Source organism: Arvicola amphibius, chromosome 15 (genome assembly GCF_903992535.2).
Source record: "Arvicola amphibius chromosome 15, mArvAmp1.2, whole genome shotgun sequence".
In the NCBI taxonomy this organism is placed as follows: domain Eukaryota; kingdom Metazoa; phylum Chordata; class Mammalia; order Rodentia; family Cricetidae; genus Arvicola; species Arvicola amphibius.
In genome coordinates, this window is record NC_052061.1 from 33878477 (window position 1) to 33895833 (window position 17357).

At 42.9% G+C, this 17357-nt stretch overlaps 1 protein-coding gene across 4 annotated transcripts; it reads right to left on the bottom strand.

Moving 5' to 3' along the window:
* Nucleotides 1-956: 956 nt before the first annotated feature.
* On the bottom strand, nucleotides 957-16095 carry LOC119801814 (acylcarnitine hydrolase-like). 4 transcript variants are annotated; one of them, XM_038312487.1, is made up of 12 exons: nucleotides 15951-16095; nucleotides 15123-15333; nucleotides 13877-14018; nucleotides 13175-13308; nucleotides 12836-13094; nucleotides 11973-12071; nucleotides 11610-11750; nucleotides 11408-11488; nucleotides 2771-2915; nucleotides 2285-2422; nucleotides 1647-1719; nucleotides 957-1200 (listed from the first exon to the last, which is right to left on the bottom strand). In XM_038312487.1, exons 1-12 carry the CDS (start codon nucleotides 16021-16023, stop codon nucleotides 1014-1016), a joined length of 1683 nt encoding a protein of 560 aa, XP_038168415.1. In that variant the 5' UTR covers nucleotides 16024-16095; the 3' UTR covers nucleotides 957-1013. The 4 variants fall into 4 exon arrangements, with proteins under 4 accessions (XP_038168415.1, XP_038168412.1, XP_038168413.1 ...); XM_038312484.1 differs by lacking the exon at nucleotides 2771-2915 and adding an exon at nucleotides 11027-11171 and having other exon boundaries at nucleotides 11408-11521; XM_038312485.2 differs by lacking the exons at nucleotides 957-1200; nucleotides 1647-1719; nucleotides 2285-2422; nucleotides 2771-2915 and adding exons at nucleotides 9310-9634; nucleotides 10082-10154; nucleotides 10535-10672; nucleotides 11027-11171.
* Between the last annotated feature and the right edge of the window lie 1262 nt (nucleotides 16096-17357).

Consider the following 17357-nt stretch of genomic DNA (forward strand, 5'->3'; position numbering starts at 1 on the left):
AAAAACACACACTAATTACTACACACACGTATGCACAAATATGTATGTGTTCATGCAAACATAATCATCTGTGTGTACATGCACACAGATATGTGCACCCCTCACACACACACACACACACACACACACACTGTCTCAGACTGAAGTAGATAATAGATATTTAATCCTACATCAAGAATAAAATAGTGCCACTGACTACTTTGAGACAGAATAGATGAATGAGGTTGGATAGTAAGAAAAAAACAAATCAATATTGATCAATGTACAGATTATGTTAAATGAGACTGTAGGTGACATTTAATCTACAAACACCATGGGATGCTTTCAAATCCAGTCACTGACTTGGGAACATCTATGTGATGTGTTTTGAAAGTATCTATGATTCATATTTCTATTTTGGAACTTAGATTCCAATGTGACGTTACTAAGAGTGAGGCCTAGTGGAGGTCTGGGTCATGAGAAATATTAAATATCCTAGTACTCAGTGAAAACACCAGGTTTCATCTTTGGATCAGAAAACTAGTCCTGAGGATACAGCAATGAGGTTTGTATCTTAACCTTGGACACCATGGTCTCCAATAGCATGAACCTAATGAGATTGGGCTGTGATTTTGACACATCTCACTCATACGATACAAGGTTTTTGAAGAACCCATATCAATGTTTTTCAAAATTCTGCTTTATTTTAAAGAGAGATGGGTACTTTGGGGCTCACAAATCCACATTGTTACGGGATCGTTCATTGAGTTGGTCTGACCAAAGATGACCCAGCAAGATAGAGTAACATGCACAGGATTGATGATAAATGTAGAACAGATAAGTACAGAGGTTATATGAATCAACCAAGATATGTGTGTGTGTGTGTGTGTGTGTGTGTATATATATATATATATATATATATATATATATATATATATATATATATAATCAACCCAGATCCCTCAATAAGGTTTGGAAAACTCAAAGTGACCCCACGAGTAGCCAGTGCTACACACCATTCCTCACACAGGGCACTATAGCTCTTTGTGCATGCTCTGAGATTTCTTTAGCTCCTGGATCTTCTGGGGCAGAGTCTGAGTCCAGAACTGCAGCCTTCTGGCCTTCAGGGCTCGGCCCACAGCAGGCTGGATGATCAGCTCCAGGTACTGGTCATCATGGTCCAACACAGGCCAGTACGGTAGACCCTCGCTGTTGGGGTTCCTGTGGATATGCCAGCCAGCAAGGAAGGGTGAGGTCACTCTGATCCTAAGTCTGACCCCTGATTTGGGTCAAGGCCATGGAACATTAGGCCAGTGGTTAATAGAGCTGATGGGACAGGTGTCCTGATAAAGGGACACAAGTGTCACCCACTAGTTCCTGTTCCATGTGGGGGAAGACTACTTGACCTGTTTTATATCTAATCTAAGAGGCAAGAAATAAAGACCAGTACCAGAGCACTATGGCTCATGAGCCAGGTCACTGTAGATGACCAGTAACTGACACCTACAAAGTATCTATATAAATGTGCTATCCAGGAGAGGAATCTATCATGTGATGGAAGATTCAGGAATGCTAAAGAGACCATGACACAAAAGGGATTCCTATATAGAGACCCACATATCCCTATAACCCACATAGGGAAGGTTGAGAGAGAGGCATGTTCTTACCCATGTCTTGCAAAGTTTGTCCAGTACTTCATCATCCTCCTGTTCAGTAGTTCTTCCTCCTCAGTGAGGTCAACTGGAGTCATGAGAAAAATAAATCTGGAAGTCCATGACACCAAACACAACTGCCAACTCGTGATTCCCACTCAGAATTCCATCTGCTGTCAGAGCCTGAACTATCAGATTTCTTACCTCCCTTCTTCACTATGCAATATTCAGCATTCATGCAATCCTCTAATGGAATTCCTGCCCCAATGTGCTGTCATCTCCATCACAGGCTAGACTGGCACTGATCCAGAATCTAATCTTGGTATACTTTTTTAGTCTATGATATGGTACACATTTGAATTTATTCTCTCCCAGAAACTAGTTTTCCTCAAATGGACTGCCAGCTCAGGAGTCCCTGGAATGTCATCTGGGACCTTAGTCAGCTCAAGGAGCGTAAGAAAGACTCACGTTGACTTACTGTCCCCTTTTGGCATGCGCACGCCTCTCTCTCTGTCTCTCTGTCTCTGTCTGTCTGTCTCTCTCTCTCTCTCTCTCTCTCTCTCTCTCTCTCTCTCTCTCTCTCCTCTTTCTTTCCCTACTCTCTCTCTCCTCTAAGTAATAAATGTCCAGTTCTATGCCAAAAAAAGACTCACGTTTTATACCAAAGATGAAGGACCCAAAGACAAAAGTAATCTCATCACCATGGTCAGCCTTCACATAGGGTGGCCTGAAACTCTTGAGGAAGCTGGGTTGATGTTGGAATTCATAGAAGTAGACAGGAGCATGGGAACCTGGAGGTAAGGACAAGCTGTGGCTTGTAGCCCATCAACTGGATTTTTTCTAATACATATTTGCTGACAAGGTACATTGACTAAAGTAACCTGGAATCATAAATGTTAAAGGGAAGAGAAAGTTCCAGGCTGGAGCTCTAGCTGTGGAAAGGCTCAGGGCAGAACAATGCTCATGGCCTTCCCTGCTGGATGGTTATAGATTATCAGAAACTCATTTTTCTTCTTCATCTGGATGTCATTCTACTAAACTAGACATTAGAAGACCCGGATACCCACACTGCTCCACAGTGTTCACCCATGGTCTACATCTCTGAACTGCTCTGCTAAGATTGTTACAGATGTACTCACGCTGAAAATGTGCTACTTGGAGTGCAGGGATCACAAACATGAAGTCTGCCATCATCTCTGTGTACTGTATTTGGAGGGTCTGTGGGTCCTCAGTGTCCCCCATGTACTCTTCCATGATCAGGTCACTACACTCAGGAGGCAGCATCTACACCAAGAGATCAGGATGAATGCGGTTAGGCATGATCTCGGTTAGTTGGGCAGCAGCCTTTGGTATGGGGAGAATGGGGCCTGGGCAGAGATAGAGCATGGGTAAAAAGGTCCATGCTCTGAGATCGCCCCACACGAGAAGTCAGTCTGTAATTCTCTTTCTTAGTTGCATCTTTGTGTGGTTTTTGTATCAGGATAACTGTAGCCTCGGAAAAAGAATTTGGCAACGTCCCTTTATTTTCTATTGTGTGGAACAATTTGAGGGGTATTGGTATTGATCTTCTTTGAAATTCTGGTAGATTTCTGCCCTGAAAACATCTGGGTTTGGTTTTTTTTTTTTTTTTTGGTTGGGAGACTTTTGATGACTGCTTCTATTTCCTTAGGGGTTATGGATCTATTTAAATTGACTATCCGGTGTTGATTTAATTTTGGTATATGGTATCTAACCAGAAAATTGTAGCTATTCTTGATACCAGCAATCCCGACCTGCACCCTAGAGTCACCATGTTTATGATCCTCAGATTCACAGATCAAATGCTGGTTTTGTGGTGGAGAGCAGGGAGCAGAAATCTGTAATTGGAAATTCTGGCTTCTCCAAGGAGGTGTGTGTTGATGATCCCTCAGATGGAGGAGGGGTAGACATTTGATTTAGGCACTGGAGCTTGGGATTCCTTGAATGTATCCAAAAGGGTTTGCCGTTGTCTTTTCCTTTCCATTTGATTCTACAGATTTTTAAATTTGCTTCTTGATTTCCTCATCAGTCAGTATCATGTCATTAATCCCAAGTGTGTATGAGTTTTATAGTTTTTCTTGCTGTGGATTTAAAATTCTATTCTACTGTGTTCAACTAGATGTAATTATTTGATGGAGGAGTGTCTATGTGTTACTTTCATTATTAATAAAAAAAACTGCCTTGGCCCTTTAAGAGAACAAAAAATTAGGTAGGCGGAGTAGACAGAACAGAATGCTGGGAAGCAGGAGTTGGAGAGACGCTTCAGGCAGTCACGATAGTGAGTCTCCATGCTGAGCCTCTCCGAGATGGACGCAGGTTAAGATCTCTCCTGGTAAGCCACAACTCGTGGTGCTACCCAGATTACTAAATATGGGTTAAAGGAAGATGTGAGAATTAACTAATAAGAGGCTAAAACTATGGGCCAGGCAGTGTTTAAAAGAATACAGTTTCCGTGTAATTATTTCGGATAAAGTTAGCCGGTTGCTGGGAACTGGGCGGCGGGACGCAGCCCCACCGCTTCACACTACAGTTTGGCGCCCAACGTGGGGCCAAATCCACGTAAAAACCTGAAAAAGCTTTAAATAAAGGAGAGAGAGAGTTTAACACGGCTTTTTGCTGTTTGCCTGGACATGCTGTAGAGAGATCTCCTGTTTCCGCAATAGCGGCACAAAAAAAAAAAAAAAAAAAAAAAAAGCTGAGTCATTTTAAAATGCAGCTTCCTGCGCTGTGCCGCCAGTGCAAACTCTGGCTATAAAACATTTCAGTGGCTTTTATGGACTGGATGTTTGTGTGCCCGCTGGGGATCGAAAAAAAGGTTCTCTGAGACCATGCTCTGAGGCAGGAGTGGCTTTGGCTCTGCTCCGCCATGCTAAATTGTGCTGACCTCAGGCAAAAACTATCGTAATTACCATGATAACAGCGCAGTTAAGGTTTAGACTTGGCTATAAACAGGCAGTACCGTATTATTTTAAAAAGTGGTTAACCTTTTAAAAAATGCTCCTGGATAGTAAAAAATTACAAATTCACAATAAAAAAGATTCAGACATAAAAGGCCTTTAAATGGCTCACGTAGGCTTAAAAGAAAAAAAAATATATAAAAAATAAAGTTAATGCCTTAAAAAAAAAAGGTTAAAGTCTTTAAAGAGACAGAGTACAGATAGTTATAGATTAAAAAAAGTAAAATGATAAAGTAAAAATAAGCCACGTAAAAATAAAAAATTCACAGAGAGTCTGGATTATATATTTTGTTGTGTTTTCTTTGATTTTTTTGACTGTAAAGGAGCTAAGTACAGAGAGACATTTCATTATATGGGCTGCCAGGCTAGACCAAAATGGACATCTTAACGGTATGACTTCAGGATTTAGATCTAAAAACATGATGCTTTAAAAAAGAGTTTCTTCTTTTGTTTTCACAGAGGATGAGACTCTGTGGATTGCTTCTATCCCAATATGATATGATAGACCACGCCCTCCTAAAAGGTTGCTATAAACATCTTCAAAAAATTACTTCACTCAACTGCCAACTGAGAGAAACCTAGCACACAGGTTACACCATAAAAGACCTAAATAACAGCGCCCCCATTCAACAGAAAACAGTTTAAAAAAAAAAACTGCGCCCATTTTCCCAAATATTGTTTATAAATGTTCTTTTACATTTAAAGGGGGAGATGATATAGATATGAATAATTTACATTGGTATAGATTTTAAGGACAATTTGTTATATGTATATGTATTTCTGATCTTGATTAAGCTATTGTGATTGTAGTTCATTTTAAAAACTGTAATGTATAATTAGAAAATATAGGTTGTTAATTGATAATAGTTAAGCTTGTAGTCATGTTATTAGATTTTCTAGATATGTAGAGATATATTTCAGTTAGATAGACATTCTTCATATCTTTCAAAGACTGCAAAATATGACATTTAATGTTTTAATAACTTAGGGTTTTTCATGACAATGAGACACGTCTGCTCCTGGCAGCACCAATCTACTTCGAGAGGAAGATGGGCATCAAAGAGGCTACTTATGGAGTTTGTTAGCCATTTGGGCAAGAAACTGCTCTTGCCTGGACTGTTACATAAATTGGACACAAGGAACCCACAGAAAGAGGACTGCTAAACTTGCCTAAAGGTGAGATGGCCTTTTGGGGTTCCTGATTCATGAAAGAGTCTGCGAGACGTTCTGCAGGACATAGCAAAAAGTGACTAAACTGTCTTTAAAATTTCCTGCTTCATAAAAAAGTCTGCTGGACACTATGGGCCTAAAGGCTAAAGATGGATGCCCCAACGGTACAGAGAAACTTTGGGTGACTGTCCAGGCAGCGAGTTGTCTCTGTCATTTCTAGAGTTTTATAAGTTACTTATTTCTTGTTTACTTAGGTAGCATTATATCCTTCTGGAGTCTTTGATAGAGTTAAAGAATAAATAGTTATAGCTTTCCTTAGTTATGATAAAAGATAAAATAGATTTAAATATTGTAACTGTAATACTTGCTTGATAACTGTTTTGTTATATGTAATTTTGCTATGTTAAAGTTAAAGCCTTTCTTTTTTGTTTAAACAGAAAAAGGGGAAGTGATGGAGGAGTGTCTATGTGTTACTTTCATTATTAATAAAAAAAACTGCCTTGGCCCTTTAAGAGAACAAAAAATTAGGTAGGCGGAGTAGACAGAACAGAATGCTGGGAAGCAGGAGTTGGAGAGACGCTTCAGGCAGTCACGATAGTGAGTCTCCATGCTGAGCCTCTCCGAGATGGACGCAGGTTAAGATCTCTCCTGGTAAGCCACAACTCGTGGTGCTACCCAGATTACTAAATATGGGTTAAAGGAAGATGTGAGAATTAACTAATAAGAGGCTAAAACTATGGGCCAGGCAGTGTTTAAAAGAATACAGTTTCCGTGTAATTATTTCGGATAAAGTTAGCCGGTTGCTGGGAACTGGGCGGCGGGACGCAGCCCCGCCGCTTCACACTACAATTATTCTGGTATTTCTTAAAGCTTGCTTTGTGTCCTAATACACAATGTATTTTTTTGAGACAGGGTTTCTCAGTGTAGCCCTGGCTATCCTGAAGCTTCATCTGTAGATCAGGCTAGCCTCCAACACAGAGATCAACTTACCTCTGACTCCCTAGTGCTGGGATTAAAGGTATTTGCCACCACCACCCAATCTTGAAATCTATTTTATAAAAAGTTTTCATGGACTTCCAAGAAGAACACGTAGTTTATAGTGTTTAAATGGAATGTTCTGTAGTATTAACTCTACTATGATGTCTTTAATGTAGATGTTTCTGTGTTTTGTCTATCACTTTTTTAGTGCCCTTCCCCTACACATTTCTTCTCTATATAGTGGCCAGCATGGTGGCACCTCCTACTGAAAACACATCCAGAGTCATTTATCCACCTGGCAAACATTTTTAGGTCCTGTTAGTTCCAACGCTTGGATTCTCTGGATGCTCAGAGTTATGATAAATCTGAGATACTGTGCCATGAACATGACTTTTGAATACCAGAGAACCCTGGCAGAATTCACAAAATAGTACATGGCTAGGAGCTTCTAGTCAGCTAAGGAAGACTTCATGAAGGGAACTGGATGGGTGTCTACTTCAGACAGCTAGCAGTACCACCTGAAAACCTGATTTCATCTCTCCAGCCCTCAGAAATCTAGAGTCCCCACAACCTAACACAGCAGGCCTTCCTCCTCAGTGTTCTTCCTAATGTTTCCACTGACATGGTACAACCATGGCTGTGTCTGAATACCCCAGTCAGCAAGGTATGATGTCAGTTCAGTGTGTCCCTTCAAATTGTGTGTGCTCCCAGTCCTATCCTGGGCAGATGCTCTCTCTTCCCTTATCTTGCCGACTGAAGGAACGACTTGGCCTATAGCAGATGGACTGTATTAGTTCTTATAAGGTCAAAGACATGCACTAGACTTTTTGTGCTACCTGAAAAGTCTGATGTGTCTTAATCATTGGCAGCAGGAGTCCAATAATGAGCTTGGGTCCCAGTGGGAGAATCTGGCACCAACCTTCCAGGAGGGTATCCTTCTCTGCCCATGGTTTCCACAATGAACAATCAATAATCTTCACAGTGACTCCAAAGGTCATGCTGTCCTGGGGTTGGTCTTCCTTGCACTGGATTTTTAAAAGGGGAGTTTGTCACTGGGAAAACCTGGCTTGTTGGGCAAGCTGAGCAGAGGTAAGAGGCTAGCTGGTATCAGCACTTTTAGCACAAAGGATCTGGCCTCTTAGTGAAAAAGAGAAAATGTTTTTAGAAAATTCAGCAGCTTGAACATAGTTTGAACCCTTTGTTTAATGACATAAGGTAAAAGAGAAGTCATTTATTAGAATGGCCAAAAATGTTTAGTAACAGCAAAGAGGTGAGAATGACAATCATGTATCATGGACAATCAAGGACAGAGAATTATCACAGCGACTGGAGGGTTGCAGTGGAACTGTGGAAGGCAAGAGAACACCCCAAGACATGTACAAGTGCTCAGTGAAACAGGGGCCAGCAACCTATTTCATACATGTATGGACTTTCTGATCCCTCTACCCTGCTAAAAGGACTCACCCCAGAGTCAAACATTTTCACAGATGTGGTTTGATGATGCGAATGTTAGCATTACCATGGTTACACAACCCTTGGAAGTCAAGATAAACCTCAGCAGACACAAACTAACCAACCTGGTTTTTCTGGACACACACACACACACGAACACATGCACACATATACAAATAAATAACCCACATATACACACATACAGGCACATACATGCATACAATTGTGTGCATGCTCACATACTCACATGTGTATACACAAAAGCACACACATAATACCACACACATGCACAAATGTGCATGCAAGCACAGAAATAGGTGTGTGCGTACACACACACATGTGCACCCATCATCACACACTATCTGTCTGGCGTAGATAGTAGATATGTAAACCTACATCCAGAATAAATACTGCCACTGACTACTTTGGGACAGGATAGATGAATGAGGATGGATATTGAGAAGGGTAGAAAAAAGAAATCAATATTGATAAATGTACATTTATGCTAAATGAGATTGTAGGTGTCATTTAGTCTACAAACTCCATGGGATGCCTTCAAATCCAGTGACTGACTTGGGAAAGTATATGTGATGGGTTTGAAAGTTTCTATGATTCACATTTTTATATTGAATCTTAGGCTCTAATGTGATATTATTAAGAGTGAGGTGTAGTGGAGGTCTGGGTCATGATAAATATTAAATATCCCAATACTCAGTGAAACAACAAGGTATCATATTTGGGTCAGAGAGCTAGTCATCATCATGATAGAGAAAACAGGTTTGCATCTTAACCTTGGACTTCATGGTCTCCAAAAGTATGAACCTAATGAGATAGGGCTCGTGATTTTGAGACACTTCACCCATACGATATGGGGCTTTTGAAGAACCCATGTCAATGTTTTTCAAACTTCTGCTTTATTTTAAAGAGGCGTTTTTGTCTGAGAGAAAATGACAGTGAGGATGAGAAATTAAGGGAGGAAGGGACCCAGTACCAGTGGAGTGTGGAAGGAGATGAGCCTGCCTTGGGAGAGTAACAACTCCACATTGTTATGGGAGCATTCATTAACTGGCTCTAACCAAAGATGACCCAGCAGGCAGAGACACATGCAGAGGATTCGTGATTAATGACAAGTGCAGAGGTTATGTGAATGTCAGAATCAACCCAGGTTAGTCAATGAGTTTGGGGGCCTCAAGGTGACCCCAGAAGTAGCCAATACTACACAGCATTTCTCACACAGGGCACTATAGCTCTTTGTGCATGTGCTGAGATTTCTTTAGCTCCTGGATCTTCTGGGGCAGAGTCTGGGTCCAGAACTGCAGCCTTCTGGCCTTCAGGGCTCGGCCCACAGCAGGTCGGATGTCCAGCTGCAGGTACTGCTCATCATTGTCCATCATGGGCCAGTGGGGTAGACCCTCGCTATTGGGGTTCCTGTGGATATGCCAGCCATGGGGGGAAGGGTGAGGTCACCCTGATCCAAAGACTGACCCCCCGATTTGGGTCAGGCAGTAAACAATTAGGCCAGTGGTTAATGGGGCTGATGGAACAGGTGTCCTGATAAAGGGACACAAGTGTCACCTACTAGTTTCTGCTCCATGTGAAGGAAGACGACTTGACCTGTTTTATATCAAATCTAAGAGGCAAGATATAAAGACCAGTACCAGAGCACTATGGCTCATGAGCCAGGTCACTGTAGATGACCAGTAACTGACATCTACAAAGTATCTATATAAATGTGCTATCCAGGAGAGGAATCTATCATGTGATGGAAGATTCAGGAAAGCTAAAGAGACCATCACCCAAAAGGGATTACTATATAGGGACACAAATATCGCTATAACACATACCGGGAAGGTTGAGAGAGAGGTGTGTTCTTACCCATGTCTTGCAAAGTTGGTCCAGTACTTCATCATCCTCCTGTTCAGTAGCTCTTCCTCCTCAGTGAGGTCAACTGGAATCATGAGAAAAATAAATCTTGAAGTCCATGACACCAAACACAACTGCCAACTCATGATTCCCACTCAGAATTCCATCTGCTGTCAGAGCCTGAACTATCAGATTTCTTACCTCACTTCTTCACTATGCAATATTCAGCATTCATGCAATCCTCTAATGGAATTCCTGCCCCAATGTGCTGTCATCTCCTTCACGGGCTAGACTGGGACAGGTTCAGATTCTAATAGTGGTATTATTTTTTAGTCTATGATATGGTACACATTTGAATTTATTCTCTCCCAGAATCTAGTTTTCCTCAAATGGACTGCCAGCTCAGGAGTCCCTGGGATGTCATCTGCGACCTTAGTCAGCTCAAGGAGAATAAGGAAGACTCACGTTTCATGCCAAAGAAGAAGGACCCAAAGACAAAAAAAACCTCATCAGAATGGTCAGCCTTCACATAGGGTGGCCTGAAATTCTTGAGGTAGCTGGGTTGATGTTGGAATTCATAGAAGTAGACAGGAGCATGGGAACCTGGAGGTAAGGACAAATAATGACTTAATCATGAACTGGATTTTTGCTAATACGTTTGCTTGATATAAAGTTACTTGGAATCATAAATGTTAAATGTTAAAGGGGACAGAAAGTTCCAGGCTGGAGCTCTAGATAAAGAAAAGCTCAGAGAAAAAACAGTGCTCGTGGCCTTCCTAGATGGATGGTTAGGCCAAGTTACTAGATTTTCAGAAACTCATTTTTTTCCTCTGCATCTGGATGTCACTCTACTAAACTAGACATAAGGAGACCCGGATACCCACACTGCTCCACAGTGCTCACCCATGGTCTACATCTCTGAACTGCTCTGCTAAGACTTGCTACAGATGTACTCACGTTGAAAATGTGCTACTTGGAGTGCAGGGATCACAAACATGAAGTCTGCCATCATCTCTGTGTACTGTATTTGGAGGGTCTGTGGGTCCTCAGTGTCCCCCATGTACTCTTCCATTAGCAGGTCACTATACTCAGGAGGCAGCATCTACACCAAGAGATCAGGATGAATGCACTAAGGCATGTTCTCGGTTAGTCAGGCAGAAGCCTTTGGAATGGGGAGAATGGGGCCTGGGCAGAGATACAGCATAAGTTAAAAAAATTCATGCTCTGTAGTCATCCCACACAGAATCACACACATATGCTGACCTTCGTTAAAAGGGATGCTATCTGAGAAGGGATATGAGGGACATCTCCATTTTGATAGGACCAGTGGTATCTCACCATTTGTGATGCTGTATTCTTCAAAACAGCCTGCAGGTTCTCTCTAGTTATTTCCTTTATTGTCTGAGCAGAGCCAAAGATCTGGGTTATAGAAGACCCTGTTAAGTGTGGTTGCTAATGTACTTTGATTAAACATGTATTGAGTTCCGACTGTTTAACATATGAGTCTCCAATCTCCCAAAGAATTGGAACTGAGACTCACCATGGGGATGATCCAACCAAACTCATCATTGTTGACACCAATGATGCTGGGGACAGGATGAAAATCCACAGAAGCCAACAACTCTTGGGGATGCTTGGGTAGGAATACCCCATCTACCACAGCAGGGATGATCTTGAAGACCTGAGGGGCATTAAAATCAATTCTGAAGGTCAATGAAATATGTATGTTGATGTCCACTGAGTCATCTCCACCACTTTCATATTTTTTACTGGCCTCAGGGTTCTCAGCTCACTCTGGAAGAGAATCTACACTTAGATTAGTCTATCTTGGTGTTCATATTGTACACAGAACTAAAGAACACAAAGTCTGACTAGATGTTCCAAGGCACACAATTCTATTTACCTTGTTAATGACCAGAATTTCTGCTTCGCCCTTGCCTCTCAGACAGTGCACCAGGGCCTCTGAGTTCATGGTCTCACATCCAGACAGGTTGGCCACTGTCTGTGAAGGGGAACAGGTGGGGAGAAGGATTTTTACAATTTCAATTCAATGCTATTGCCCTAGATACCATACTATAATGTGTGTTGGGTGTAGATGGTGTAAATATGAATCACTTCCTTTGTCCTATTTCTCAAAGGTGACGGGCATCAGGTGTATCCTCTCTACCTCCATATGTTTTCCCTTAGGGTAGTTTTACTAACCCCAGCCATCCTTCTGTATATCAGATGTGAGAGAATATATAAGTCTCCCAGTGTTTGTATGTGAACATTAGAGGACCAGGTCTGCTTTCTACACAGATGCCCGTTATTTGAGACAGGGCGTCCTCTTGTTTTCTGCTCTTACATTAGCTGAGCTGCCATGTGACCATCCAGGGATTGTCTTGACTCTGCAACCCCCACATGAGCACAGGAACCTTGGATTTACAGACAACCATCTCCAGTCTTTTGAGGGTTCTGGGTATTTGAACTTAGGTCCTTAGGCTTGTACTCCAAGCACTTAATAAACCCACTAAGCTATCTCCCTAAGCCTATGCACATTTACTTTTGTTAGTGGTGGAAGCTGCTAGGAGCAGTTTGCTGGTCAAATGACTTGATCACCTACTATCAAGTAGAGGCAAGTAGAAGCTAATCCCTGGGTCTTTCAAAAGTTACTAGAAAGAAACTATTATCCATGGCCATTGTTTTCCCCATGAGACAGAAGACAAGAGTACCAGAAGATGAAGGCGGAGGGGGCAGACTCAGGCTATGATAGTTGAGAGCACTCACAGTGTAGACACTCTCATGGGTGTCAGAGATAAGGTCAGGCAACAGGGCCACTCCACTCTGCATGATGGCTCTGTGGAAGAGTCCTTGGGACATGGGGGACACAACAAGTGAAGACACACTTGCACCACCTGCTGACTCTCCAAAAATGGTGACAAAGTCAGGGTTGCCTCCAAAGTGGGCAATGTTATTCTGAACCCAGCGCAGGGCGGCCACTTGGTCCAGGTAGCCCCAGTTGCCTCTGGCGTGCTGGTCTCCAGTGCTAAGAAGTGGAAGGGACAAGGATCAAAGGGCTGTCCAGTTCTTCTCAGCTAACATTGCCCCAACCAGCCCTCGTCTCACCTGAAGAAGCCCAGGACACCCAGACGGTACTGGATAGTGATCACCACCACATCCTCAATGGCTGCCAGCGTGGATCCATCATACATGGAAGCCATTCCTGCAACCAAACCACCACCATGGATCCACACCATCACCTGAAGAAGTCAAAAGAGATGCCAAGAAGCTCATAGCTATTCCAATTCTGCAAGACTACTTACTAGAGAATAAATTTCTGGGCCTCCTTGCAGCTTCACAAATGCATGCAAATCCTCAGGACTTCAGGGCCTTAGTCACAGACAGGTTCTCTAGTAGCCCCATCAGTATATTCCTAGTCCCCATCCCCACCATGTGTCTCAGTTTGAATTAGTGGGTATTGTATAGAGTAATGTCATCAACACTGAGACTCTGCATAGTGGAACAAAGAAGGGAGCCTCCACGGTTATCTCTCCAGACTAAAAAACTCTCACCGACACAACACATAATCCAAAAGTAGACATAGGTAAGCTCAATATTGAGTCTTGAGCACCTAAGTGGTCCTACAGAGCTCAGGTTGTGGAATGAGTCCGCTTTGATCAAAGAGCTGGAGCTTTAACCACTCAGTGCTCCGGTAGGAGGAGGCTTTTCAGCAGAGTCCCCACTACAGTGGAGCTCAGGTTGCTTTTATCCCTTCTAATCATCTGAAAAGCATGCCCTCTCCCAAACTGATCATGTCCTGACACTCACAGGCAGGTTAGAGCCCTCATGGGCATGAGCTGGTGTGTAGATGTTGAGATACAGGCAGTCCTCAGACATAGAGATGGGAGCCATGGTCAGTTTCCTATCTTTCAGGCCTTCTGGATTCATCATTTCAAGGCTTTGCAGACAACTGATGGAAATAACAGAGAGATATTCCAAGAGATATATGGTGGTCAAAAGCAAATGTGAGCCTGAATCTTCGTCAGCCACCTCCAGCAGCTGCTCTTCATGATGCCCCGTTAACACATATTCCCCCTCTGAAGTCCCTTCCACCAAGGTAACGGCCACAGGCTCCACAAAAGCTGTGGTGGGGTCCTCCAATTTGGTCGGGTCTGTATTTGTTTTTTTTTTTTCTGAGTCTGATATATAGAGACATCTTGGTGTCTCTATGGAAATGATTGGCTGTGTACGGTGACATTCACTGAAGTGTATAAGAATAGAAAAGTGACCTAGACCTTAGCAATGCAAGGCATGCAAGCGTTTTCTACTTTCTGTTCCTGGCTGTGGATGTGATGTGACCAGCCCCTGTAATTTTCGTTCAGTATAACTTCCCCAACATGATGGTTTATAATCTAGTGCCTTTAATAGTAACTTCCTCCCCTAAATTGCTTTTTTGGTACTTTATTAGACAAGTAGAAAACAAACTTAGACGCAATATTAGAGTGTTGTGCTCCACATGTACAAGAGGTATCAATGGACAGTGAGAAATCTTTCGTCTTCTGTACAGACTCTCAGGAAACATATTTTTCCTATGCTGTCTTCAGAGCGAATTAGTTACATATAGTTAGTTCCTTGGTCAATGTTGCTTGGCCCTATAGGTTGTTACCGTGACTGTGAGGTCAGGGTTTACAAGTATCCATCCTGCTGCACCTCTCAGGACCTGAAGTGTATTCTACTGGATTTGGGGTGCTCTCTGCTGAATAGGTCATGCAACTCATGATCCCTCCTATTGCGGCAGAGAATACTGGGCTTAATTTGAAGTTGTGATCAATTTTATCTTCATTTCTCTCTACAGTGCCTGCATCTAACTCTCTATGGTGCCAAGCTCTGACCCAGGAGCTGCTACAGTTGTTCTACTCAACCTTAGCACATACATCAGAAAAATGCATGGCGGACTCCCCACACTGGGAGAAAACTGCTCTGGAGCTGAGATGGAGGAAAGACTTCAGCATGGCTCAGAACTCAGAACAAATGTTCACCCCAGGGCCAGACGTCCTCTCAGTCCAGAACTTACATTGCTGAATGAGAGGTCCCATCTCTCACACCACTCCACGGTTCAGGAGCTTCAGGAGGTGCAAAACGCAGTGGTCCTACAGGTGGCTTGGCAAAGGGAATTCCCAGGAAGGTGTGGACACCAACTTTGCCATCATTCACTTGAACAAGGCTGCCTCGGACCTGGCCTGTGTGTGTGTTTCTGATGGGGCTGGCCTCCGAGGAGTCCTGACCTGTTTAGAGAGATGTCATCTGGATTAGCTTTGTGCAATCAGCTGCAAGCAGATTGTGGAAGTTCCCATCTCACTTTTACCGGGGCAAAAAAGAAGGGACCTCCTAGTTTAGCTGGGATGTGAGTGTGGGAACTTCCCTATTCCTCAGGGCCAGGAACATTTCCTATAATCCGTTGAAGGGTGTCATAGCATTTCTCTGGCCAAAGAGTTCACACACTCAGCTATTTGGTCACATGAAATTATGATTATTGTCATTTTTATACAAAGACCATCTGGAGCTACAGTAAAAGCCATACATTGAGGAGTGAAAAATTCCTTCATCTTGCTTTTCCTTGAATTGTCTAACATTCTCCAGAGCTCCTTACACTGAACTGTCTCCTCATTATGGCGTGATCTTAAACACCTCTGACCCTCTGTGTGCTAAGCACCCTCAAAATCTGTGTGCTTTGGCCAGAGGATTGGGAGGCACATGTTTCCCACACTTGAGTCTATCCTTTCTATCGCCCCACCCACACCTTCGTTCCCTGGTCTTCCCTCCCATGAGCTCAACCTCTGATTCTGCAGAATTCGGCAGCTCTGATTTCAGTCATTTCCCATTGGCAGCTATTGAGCCTCACCCTGCACACGGAGGAGGAGAAGCAGAAGCACAAAGACCACAGCATTCAGCCAACTTTGTAGTTGATTCAACATGATCAGCTCTCAGGTCTGAGTCTCTGCTGTTATAGAGGACGACTAAGTATCAGAAACAGGAAGCAGAATCTGTTGGTCTTTAAATCAAAAGGATATGGGCGGGGACCTTGGTGTGGTGGGGCAAAGTTCTCATTGTTGGAGAACTGATTAGTCAGAGTGACAGGAGTCAATGTCCAGGAGGCAGGGCAAAGCCACCCTGCTCTTTCTGTTCCCTCCTTGGCCCTGGAAAGGCACAGCATGGATTCTGAAGATCTTCTGGGACACCAGGAGCCCTGTCCTCACACAAGAACAGAAATATGTCACAGGAGAGACAGGGGGCTTCTGTAGTAGGTACACACTCAGGATGTCACAGGAGAGACAGGCAGATGCAGGAGATCTGAGTGTGACCTTCACCCTCAAGGCTTTTCTGTGCTTGGAAGTCTCAGTTTACTGAGCCCTGATCCAGGGTCCCTGGTCTCTTCAATATTCTTATTGTCTACATGGGCACCTCCCTGTTAGGTCACAGTTGTTTGATCAAAAAACAGTACAATTCTTGTGCTTTTAAAGTCACCAGCCCCTATTCACTCCACCCTCAAGATGTGTCTCCTCTAGTGGCCAGCAGTCACTTCTCCATTTCACAACTATTTATAACTGTTTGCATTTATTTATTTATTTATTTATTTATTTAATGTGCTTATATACATATGTGTGTGCATGTGTCTAGATTCTGCCAGGCCCTGGCTCGCATATGGAGGTGAAAGAAGAATTTGTGTAAATTTATATTCTAATAACCCACCATATGAATCCCAAAGTGAACCTAGGACATTAGGATTGGAGTGAAGTTCTTTTACCACCTCCTGATCAATATCATATGTAATCAGGTGATAAGCATTTGATTGGGCCTTGCAGGTTCCAACACTGGAGTCAATCTAAGGTAAAAGGACTATGATAAACCTGAGATAAAGGTGTATAAATAGAAGTTTTAGAGTCCCCATAAAACACTAAGTTGATATATCAAAGGATGCAGGATCAGGAGCCCATGCATAGTCCAGACTGACTTCCTAGAGGAAGTGGCATGGGGGTCAGTGTCAGACAACCTTTAGTGCCACCTGAGAATTGGCTTTGGCTACAAATTATCTTCATTATTATCTAAATAATAGTCTAGAGTCCCACAGCATGGCACTATGGGACTTCTTCCTTGGTGTCTCTGGCTGCTTTCCTGTCACATCACAGCTCAGGCCCTGCCTCCTCTAATCAACAGGGGCTCATTTGATTCACTGTCACCCCTCCAATGCACTCCTGTCCTGACTGTGGTCCTAGCCTTTCTTGGCAGGTGTTCTCTCCACTCCAAGTTC